The 10318-nt window shown below is 44.1% G+C and overlaps 1 protein-coding gene across 2 annotated transcripts; it reads right to left on the bottom strand.

Annotated features, from left to right (window-relative positions):
• Positions 1 to 2418: 2418 nt before the first annotated feature.
• rag1 (recombination activating 1) lies at positions 2419 to 7834 on the bottom strand. Of its 2 annotated transcripts, none has more exons than XM_076050212.1 (4): positions 7658 to 7834; positions 6307 to 6663; positions 5119 to 6215; positions 2419 to 4317 (listed from the first exon to the last, which is right to left on the bottom strand). In XM_076050212.1, the coding sequence occupies exons 2-4, from the start codon at positions 6639 to 6641 to the stop codon at positions 2543 to 2545; spliced, it is 3207 nt and encodes a 1068-aa protein (XP_075906327.1). In that variant the 5' UTR covers positions 6642 to 6663; positions 7658 to 7834; the 3' UTR covers positions 2419 to 2542. The 2 variants fall into 2 exon arrangements, with proteins under 2 accessions (XP_075906327.1, XP_075906328.1); XM_076050213.1 differs by lacking the exon at positions 7658 to 7834 and adding an exon at positions 7473 to 7649.
• Between the last annotated feature and the right edge of the window lie 2484 nt (positions 7835 to 10318).

The following is a 10318-nucleotide window of genomic DNA, read 5'->3' as shown; positions in this document are numbered from 1 at the left end:
CCAAGGCTTCATATTTTTTTTTTTCTTCTGTCCCCTTGGGCCAATTAACTACATTTGTTTTACACACTCAAAGATAAATATTTATTAGATTGATGAAAACAGATAGCGCCTTACCCCAAGGACATCCTCACGTGCACACGGCAGATGCATTGTTTTGAACAACTGCTACATGTACATACATATAGACAGATATCTAGATATAAAATAATGATTTTCTAAGGAACACTGTCACTGAAAATCAATGCATATTGATGAGATGTAATGCCGTTAACTCAATATGCAGAAAGCATTGAACCAACATTAAGTCAGATCTTTTTGTTATTATTTTTTTGTTACCATAATTTAATTCATTATATTATTATTATTCATCTGGAAATCTAAAATGCATGGGTACCATGACCCGGTCCCTTTAAAGTGTTTTTTTTTTTTTTTTTAATTTATTGAAGTGTTTTGGTTTTTTGGGGAAGATTAAAGTTACAAGAACACATTATTGTTCTTTCAACGGCCTTGTTCTTCTCAAATTGTTCTGAGTAATAGATAGATAGATAGATGTCAATAACCGTTCCCCAAGAAAGAGTGGCATAAATTTTATATTCTTTTTGCTCAGACCTACGGTGAAAAAGAATGTTGTGATTATACCTTGACAGTTTGGGCGAGCAGCCCGCGCCTTCTTCAGAAGCCCCTCACTGACAGCGTGACTGCTCAACCATGGCATATGTCCAAAAAGGGAGACAACGCGGAGACTTTCTCCAGGGACAAAGGGACTCTTTGATGCTTTTGTGAAATTTAAAAATTTGAGGAGGATTTAATATTCATGATGTGAACCTCACTGAATTGCAAAATAAGAGAAATGAAAATACTTGTGCAGCACAGGACAGTACCGTACTGAACTTCCACGTCTCAGAAGATGTTTGTTTGTTACTATTATTTTTCATTTCACTATGTTATTTTTAAAATTTAATTTAACATTATATTTTGCTATTTTGTTCAGGCATTTGTTACATTGAATTTTAAAGTATAGCAAAATTAATAATTTTTGCATTGTATGTTAAAAAGCATATTTTCACATGTGCATGAAATGGTTAATAAGCATATAAGAGGGGAGACAAATTCATGGTGACATTTTTATTATTTTCAAAAAGAAACAAGAAAACCAAATACAAACTTTGCAAAATTCATAATAAAAATGTGTCCTAACAATTGTATCCAGGCTATTTCATACTGATCTGTATAGTGTTTGTAAACCCCAGGAATTTAAACAACAATTAACTGTACTATATTGTAGAGGTAAACGAATCACTGACACTGACTGTCTTCAACAACCACAGTGAACAGTTAATATCATGATATTTAGTGTGATATGGAGAGAGAGAGAGAGTGAGAGTGAGAGAGAGAGAGAGAGAGAGAGAGGAAACACAATGTGTACGGCGGAAAAGACAAATTCAGAGAGTCAATTATCACTCATTACTCCTGAAATGTATTTCATTATTGCAAAACTCCAAATATATGGAAAGAAAACAGCACTAAAACACGATGCCATCGCAGTTCAGTAAATATCTAACAGTTGTCAAATAGTTAAGCTCCTGGCAGTAAAATAAAATCAAACATTCAATCAAATAAAAAAAACAAATTTGCCTGTCACGACTCAAAATTGTGAGGGCAGAAACAGAAAATAGAATCAATCAATCAAACAAATAAAGTTGCCAACAAATCAGTTTACAGGTCGTTCAAGCTCCAGCTCATCCTTCTCCTCTGTCATCTCTGGCGAAGAGGAAATGCCAACAGAGAAAAAGAGTCAGGTTATATACAGAAGTTAAGAAAAGCGCCTGCCGCTGCCTCAGAGTCCATGGGGTATTAGGCTTCTTAATGGACCCCACTGTATTCTTTTTTTATATATGTATCAACGGCTTTATTTTATGTGAGGAATTCCAATAAGAATCATCTATTCTCTACTGTGCAAAACTAAGAGATAAAAATTGGTTCAAAGTGACCTGGCATCTATTCTGCCCCTTGGGGGATCCCAAGATAAAGCACTAAAGTAATCTTTTTCAGAAGGCACTCATGAAACAAAGAACATTTGGGTCTTGGTGATTGCATTTTGCTCCAGCTCAAATGATATATTAATACACTGGCCAAAAATGTGGTCTTTTTAACACAATTTCCCCCCCATGACTTACAGCACTTTCATCTGTGGCCATAAATATCACCGCTATATATTCATAAATATGTCATATCCTTGCAATACAATAAACTGCTCCATATTTCAAGACAGTAAAGAATTTTTTTTTTTAAATAAGGAGCTATATTGCTGAGAGCAAGAGACAAGGAAAGTGTGTGTTACTCGGTCTGCTGAATAACTGACGAACAGAGCAAACAATGGTTTAAGAATAACACTATTTTGGAAGGTTAGTTTACTGGTTAGTTTATTTCATGAAAGCGTTTTGTAAAAACCAATCATAATTTCAAAAAAGAAAAATGTTACACTGTACGACGTTCGACCAGTGTTTTTTTAAGACATACTTTCATTTGCAAAAGTGTATTTTTACAGACTAGACAAGTCTAAACTAGAGGATAACTCATTATCCTCCATAGGTATGTCTGCATCATCTTGACACTCCACGGGGTTAATGCTAGCTTGCATCGCTATGGCCGAGTCCTTGTGAGCTTCCATAAACTTCTGCAAGTACTTGGACGTGTAGAGCCAGTGATGCTTCAACACATCCTCCAGCTCAAAGGCCTTTGACTGACGTGCGTTCATCTTACGGAATCGCCTGAAAAGTTTATTTGCCGACTCATTCCCCTCACTGGCCCAGGCCCCTATCGATCCATCTCTCTCGATGATTTCGGGCACGTGCGCCAGGGTCTTGTGCAGGTAATTGGTTATCTTCCCATTGTACCTGTATTTGAAGGTGGAGGAGAGGAGGTCGGCAAAGCGCTGAGAGTTGAAGCTGTAGCGGCACAGCTGGTCAGGGCACTCCTTGGCTGGGCAGGTTGCCCGCCACACAGGCTTCATCTGGATATAGAGCCTCATCAGCTCCTTCAGGACCTCCCTCCTCTCCTCTGAGGGCACCAGCTCACACACCACCTCCACAGTCTCCAGGGTCATTAGCCGGCGGGCATAGTTCCCATTCATCCTCATCACTGGTTTGAGCTTCATCTTCTTCCTCAGCTGTTTATCCAGGGCTGCCCTCCAGCTGCGCCGTTCGTCCCGGCTGGGGTTGACCTTTTTGTACATCTCACCGATCTCATCTTGGAAGATTTTGTAAAACTCAGTGGCGTTGCCTATGTCACAGTGCAGGGCATCAAGCGTGGGATGCGTTTCCATGAAGGGCTTGGCGGAGACCCCTTTGACCCGTTCTCGCAGCTCATCCGCAGACTCAGAGAAAGGGTTGCTTCGCCATGTCTCGTAACGCTCCAGGTTCTCGTCGTGACTGCGGGTGATGGAATGCAGCACCATGTTCTGAGAGGCATCCAGGCGACTGGAATCGCAAAGCGTGCAAATGTAGGTGGAGCCAGAGGCCTCGAGACCCTCCATCTCCCGCACCATCTTCTCATCGTAACCCGTGCCTCTGAAGTGAAAGCGGAAGGAGCGTGGGAGCCCACCGATGGACAGGATGAGACGGCTCTCTTTCATTGCTTGGCGCTCTGCAATGACGGGCCTCAGGATGGCGGTGAGCGTCTCATGGTCGGACTCATCGACAGACATCAGGCAAAGGGGCTTACAGGACAGCTCCGAGTTTGGCTTTGGTTCTGTGTAGATGGTAACTTTTCCCTCTTTCCCTTCTGGCAGAATGGAGACAGACATGACAGTGAAAGAGAAGCGCACAACCTTCTCTGGAACAAGCGGTCCTCCACCGTGCTTCTCGCTGACATCCCCCATGCCGTCACAGGACTCTTTGATCATGACACTGAAGCCTGACGTGGAAGCACTGTCATCCATCTCGTTCTCTCTCAGTCCGTCCATGATGTCTTCCTCCAGGTCCTTTAAAGCCGACACCAGCGCCACATCATACCGAAAGCGGCGAGTGATGGTGTCAGCAGGCGAGTCATCCACGGTGGAAGAGCATCCAGCCAGTCCATTAATGATCCCCACACTGCAAGATGGGGACACATTCTTGAGAGCTGGCTGCCATTCAAACTGGTGAAAGCCTGGGAGGAGCTCCTTCTCCACTGAACGCAGCGTATGTAAGGGCTGAAAAATCTGCCGTCCGCTGGTTGCTTTGACCGTCCGGTACATTTTATGGTACTGGCTACAGCTTAGGAAAGTGTTGACACGAATAGCCAAGCACACAGCAGGGTGCAATCCAGAGCCTCTGCCTGCAGAGGGGAAAAGAAAGTGGAAAAAGGGGGTTCCATTAAAAAGTCGGAGAAAATGTTTTTTGAGAAAAGTATAGCAGGAAAAAGGGATTTAGACATGAAGGGAATTATTTAACACCACAGTGTGGAAGCCTATTTCTGGTGCTTTGAAAAGAGCTGCAGTGCCTAAAGTTTCCTCATTTAAAATCCTGCTTTTGGAAGCATCGACACCACGAGAGAGAGAAGATCTCAAATTTAACACCCCCAATGTGAATGTGTCATTGTCAAAAGGTCCACAAGCCTGTGATTGCAAAAAACAATATTTCCTAATTCCCAAATGTTAAAAGGGGACAGAGGGTACATCAGCGACGACGGTAAAAAGTGATGTATTGGCTCCAGATGAAAACAGACACCAGCTGGCTTCAACTACCCACAGAGGACAATGGTGCTGTCTGCGTAATTTGCAAATACAAGAAGACGCTGATGTTTTTTTGGTTCTAACAGCCCCCTCACAAGAGTTGTTATTGTGCATTAAAGGGAGTGTGAGACAGAGGGGCTGACAGTCTGTTAGTGAAGTGGCTGAGTGTGTGCTGGTTCGATAAACATAGATGGATGATAACGAAATGCTCTTCAATCAAAATCCCAGAAAAATTTCTCTCCTCCTTCTCAATAGTGAACTTTTCAACCCAGAGTTATTTATTATCTTCCTCAGCACTAAGTGGAAATATTAATGAGCAAACCCTATCAGAATTTTCATATGTTTGTGTCACCATCTCTTTTGCGGCTGTGTGTTTGAACAAGACCCTTATAATAGCTCCTTACCTCGTATAATGGCCTCCAGCTCATCTGCCTGGCGGTGCTCATTCCCGGATCTCAGCGCGAGGAGAAAAAGAGTCACGCACACTGACTTCACGTCACCACCTTCCTCTTTATCTGCAAACTCCTTGACCTGATTCTTCAGATCCCTCAGCCGGTGTTTTTGGGCACGACGGGTGAGCGACAGTAAGTGCTGGCGGGGCCTCCCGCCCTTGTTGGCGAGCAGGTAGTTGTCAGCATCTGACGGCTTACAGTTTTCACCCAGCTCGTGACTCAGACAGTGAGCCTTTAATGAGTCAAGCCTCACCTGCTTGCCACAGCCGGCCGCAGGGCAGAGTAGTGGCACGGAGTGCAGGGCTGATAGGAAGGCTTTGGGGGGCACAGTGAGATCAGAGGGGGAGAAAGGCGAGTTGCAAGTCGGGCAGTGAGGTCCCAAGACATTGGCATATTTTTGGATGCAGCTGCGGCACAACAGGTGTCGACACGGAAGTTGGACAGGATCGCAGAGCAAGTGGTCGCACGCCACACAGGTGAGGGAAATGAGAAAGTCCACGGGGAGCTTCTCTGAAATCATATCGGTGTTTAGGTGGTCTTTATGGCACTGGGTAATGCTCCTTACCCGTTGCTCTCTCTGGATTCTCGCTTTCTTCTTGATCACACAGTGTCTCAGGGCCCTTCTGTCCCCCACGGCGATGCTCTCCCCATGGTCCCACCTGCCTCTCTTTGCCAGGCTCTGGGCTCGGGGTATCGTCTTGCGCCGTTTCCGCCCCGTACGTTGATACAACGCTTTCCTCGGGGAGCAAAGTTGGCAGACGGAGGAGTGGGGTTTCCAGTCGGCCACTCTTGTTCTCGTGAGGCTGCAGACGCCTCCACCTCGCATGGCGGTCATCCAGCAGCGGTGGCAGAAGAGAAGAGGATGGACAGACTCGGTGTCCTCCGTCACATTGACTTTGAAGACTTTGTGGAGGACCTCTGGCCAGCTCGTCAGCTTGCAGCCCATTTTACGCAAGGCACCTCTACTTGCCACATCCAGATCCCCGTGAACATCGTGCGCTGGTCCTTTCACTTTGTTAAGCATTGTTCCACAAAGACGGCATAGGTACCTTTACAGAGAAATAAAAAAAACATTAACATTTCAATTTAGGGCATACAGTAAAATTATGTGCATAATAACATAGAGGATCATTTGATCACCTGAGGTGGTTCATGTGAGTTTCCATTTCCTGTAGTTTAATATCAACCCTCTGGCCTGGGCCCTCAATATTCTCTCTGCTTTTACCACCAAGACATAATTTCATAATGCTCCCAGGAGTCACAGCATTTTCTAGGTCTTTTTTTGGAGGTGCAGAAGATGAGATCCCTAACAAGGCTCCCTTCTCAGCCTCCATCTCGCTGGGCAGAGGTGCCTTCTCCATGGACCTCACCCTAAACAGTTTAAACTTCCACTGAGAACACTCGGAGTGGGGATGGTGGAGCTCAGCCGGCATGGATGATCTGGGGTCATCTGTGTCCAGGTCCTCTTTCGCCATAATGATTCTTACACCTTACAGTCTGGGAAGGTGCAGAGATGAGAGGAAAGGAAAGGAGAAGGGAAGGATGAGGAAAAAGTATGAAAATATTTTCAGCCATCATGAAAGGGATAATAATGGATTCAAAGAATGGATTGAAGGCTCAAATCTGCAGATAAGTCAGAGCCTCTTTGGGCCAAATGTATACGACAAAGTCGAACAGCTTTGGTTGGTTTTGGGAGAATTTATACAAGTACTCTGAAAGCTCACTGAAAGCAGAGTTGTGAGCTCTGACCACAGGGCTCTTTTATACCATAAGTGGCATTTAGATCTTGTGTAAAATGCATGAGTCGGAGCATCAGTGGATCGATGCAACACAAAAATCTTCATTTCACTCATCTCCAATACCACGACTCAGGGGAGCCATTGGATTTTTTTTCTCTTTTTTTCATTCATACAGCGAGTTGGATAAATGGGCAACCTATCCCTGTAAGGCTGTCAATCATTTATATGAGTCATTTTCTTGGCTGGGGACAGACTCAGAGCGCCGGGAGCCTCCAACTATCATTTCAAATGCAGGAAGGGGGAAAATAATCTGAGAGATGAGAGACTTATTTCATAATCCATTATATTATACTGACTGACCAGGAGACAAAACGGTAAACAAGAAGCCATTAGATTGAATAATGAATATAAAGAATTCTTCCAAACACAACATTTCTCACTTTAAGAGTCATATATCAACAGCTGAGTGTTCTTAGCATGGGTTAGAGCAGTGATGGTGCCCTGGTAAAAAGACCTTATCTAGATTCCAATACTAGGTGAGACAATAAAGCAGTCAGTCAGTCTTACCCGAGCACACCAACAGTGTGCACACATCCCTTGGCCATCCATCTCTCAGTGCTCCCGTTACGATTTCTCCCTGGGACACTGGAATTTCTTAAAGCCTCTATCATTTCTCCCCTCTGCGACTTCTTTACATGTTGAAGTCTCTTCTGAGACAAACAGCTGAGCCTGTGTATCAGCTGGGCCCTTACCTTGTTTTTCTGTCTCAGCTGGCGTCAGTTCCCCTGTGGGTCCTCTTCGCTTGGGAGCACAAGGGAAGCCCTGGAGCGAGGCCTCAGACGCTACACAGAGTGCCGTGTGTGTGAGTGAGTGTGATTCAGCCAGAAGCATCTGCTGCCGGGAGTCCAGGCCACTGGGATTGCTCCTGTCGGTGTCCCTCTGCCTTGTATTTATACCCTTCCATTGGTGGGATACCAACAGTCAACCCCAGACACCTGACACAAACAGCTGATTTAAAAAAAAAAAAAAAAAACTAGGCTAACCCCAAGGCACAGTTGTAAATGTGTGCATTTGTGTATGCAGAATCCCACAGCAGGCCCCAAACATGCCGTTGTTTTTTTTTCTCACCACAACAGAGTGATACCCAGCTGGAAACACTTCTGTGTCAACTTTATCTCCCCTCTCTCGACTGCTTCTGTCAGCTCACCTCACCCAGGTGTCCTCTGTCTGACAAAGACAATAAAGATACCTCTTAACTTGGGAAAAGAGCCTCTGGGTGCAGAGATAAAATGGAACGCAGCATGTTCCTTGTCCTTCTGTACAGATAAATAAGAATTTGTCGAAATAAAATGTAAAACTTTGAACTTAGAAAAAAAAGTATATTTCTTTATATGAAACACTTCACGTCAAAGTTGATGAACAACTATTATCAGCAAGGCTCACAAAGATGTTGAAGAAGTGGAAGTCATAGCTTTCAAGTTCATTGATGAAGACTAAAATTCAATTTAATTGTTTTATTTTGGAAGGTCATATACTGTATTGCACAAAATTCCCTTTACCAAGGGTTTCTAATATGTGTTGGTACACTATCAATGAACAAAAGTCCATTCTTTGTTTATTTACGTACTTTCTCCGCTATTCAGAACAGTGAGATGCCTTACTGCTATATACCTCTCAGGTGAGTGAGGCTGCTCTGCTCACATCATGGATGAAAAATATTGCTTTGACAGTGGGTATAAATTGACTATTAGGTGATGATGCTATGAAAGTGGATCTTTAATTACATGTATTTAAGGTGACACAGGTTAGGCTGTAAACAGTGAATTGCTGCATGAGGTTAATATGTGTTGTTCTATTTAGTTATTATTGTGCAACGCACTTTGAAAGTGCAGCATCTACAGTCATGTATGGAAAATAATATTGGGGCTCTGTGCCGATACCTCTGGCTTGTATAAACACCAGCGCCACAAAATAAGTATGTTATTATGTTTTTTTGTTTTGTTTTGTGTTTTTTATGATACCACTTCTACGACTTAATCCTTTTATCTGTCAGTACCACATTAATAAAATTCTGGTACTGCAAATTTCTAAACTAGTACAAAGAACATACTGTCGTACACAGAGATCAGATAAACAAACCAGCGGGGATGTTCCTCTCGTTTTCCTCTCGTTTGGTCTTTTTGCTCAGTGTAGCTGTCGTAGTGGTTTCTACAATTCTCTCTTTTTTTCTCAGCAATGGCACATTTCATCGACAGCCACAAACGTGCCTCTGTCACCATTCAGGCTGGGTTTTAATTAGACAGCATTATTTGGTGTTGTGTCTCAGTGGGCATGAGGAGTGTTTGCCCAAGATTGTTCTTGCTTGTAATTATCCAGGGGATTAATCTGGTGTATTCACCACAGGAGCCTGTTGATGTTGCGTTGGACCTGCCAGCCGAGTCATTAGAAACACAGTCAGTGGGCACCAATAAACAGTTGGGTTTCTCCCATTCTTGCAGGATGAATACAGGCAGCCGCCGCAGCTCATGGTCAAGTGTGACCTTTGACAGTAATCGTACCTGTTTCTGCGGCTGGTGCATTTTTTGTGACAGGCATACTTATCATGTGAACGGCAACAGAGGAAAAAATATGCTTGTATTTCCATTCAAATCCATCAGACGCAGTGGTTAGATATGAAGCACACAATGCATGATACATTGCACATTCTAGAACGAGCAAATGATGGATTGCAGCAAGATGTTTCGGGCCTATTTATAGTTGATATTTAGATTTATGATCGCCAGCTAGCCACGTTTCCAAGCCAAATGACACGTCTTGCTCCATGGCAGACTGGAGCGGCGCTGCAGATGTCTGCCTGACAAACAAGCGGTGACCCCGGGAGACCCCCTCCTCTCGGCGCCTGCTAATTGACTTGTTATTGATCAACTCAAAGACAGTCTGATTTATGGCAAAGAGGACTTGTGGAGACAGCCACCTGGCATGGAGCAGAGTGTTATGAATGCGAGGTGCAGATCCCGGGGGGACCAAAGAGGCTGCGTTTTCAGAGGATATACAGGAGTTTGTGATGCACCGGTGAGCAGACACCTCACACCATGGCAGCGGGTGTTTTCTCCCCAACACGACGGATCCAAACAACATCAGCAAGCTGTGTGCAAGTGTTGTTGCAGGTGTGTGCAGCAAGAACGCTGAGCAAGAACGTGGCAAGGGCAGTTGGAGAAAAGGGCAGCGGAGTGACAGAGCAAGACTAAAAAATAAAGCAGCTCCGCTAATCCATCTTTGAGAAAGTTCAGAATCATTTCTTTGGGCTTCTCTGTGTGTGTGTGTGTGTGTGTGTGTGTGTGTGTGTGTGTGTGTGTGTGTGTGTGTGTGTGTGTGTGCATGCATGCTGAGAGAAAGGAAGGTGCAGGAGGTGA

Source organism: Nelusetta ayraudi, unplaced genomic scaffold (assembly GCF_046127955.1).
Source record: "Nelusetta ayraudi isolate G7.1 ecotype Tasmania unplaced genomic scaffold, CSIRO-AGI_Nayr_v1 ptg000125l, whole genome shotgun sequence".
NCBI lineage: Eukaryota > Metazoa > Chordata > Actinopteri > Tetraodontiformes > Monacanthidae > Nelusetta > Nelusetta ayraudi.
Note: the sequence above shows the minus strand (reverse complement) of the source record. Positions and strands in the feature narration are given on the sequence as shown.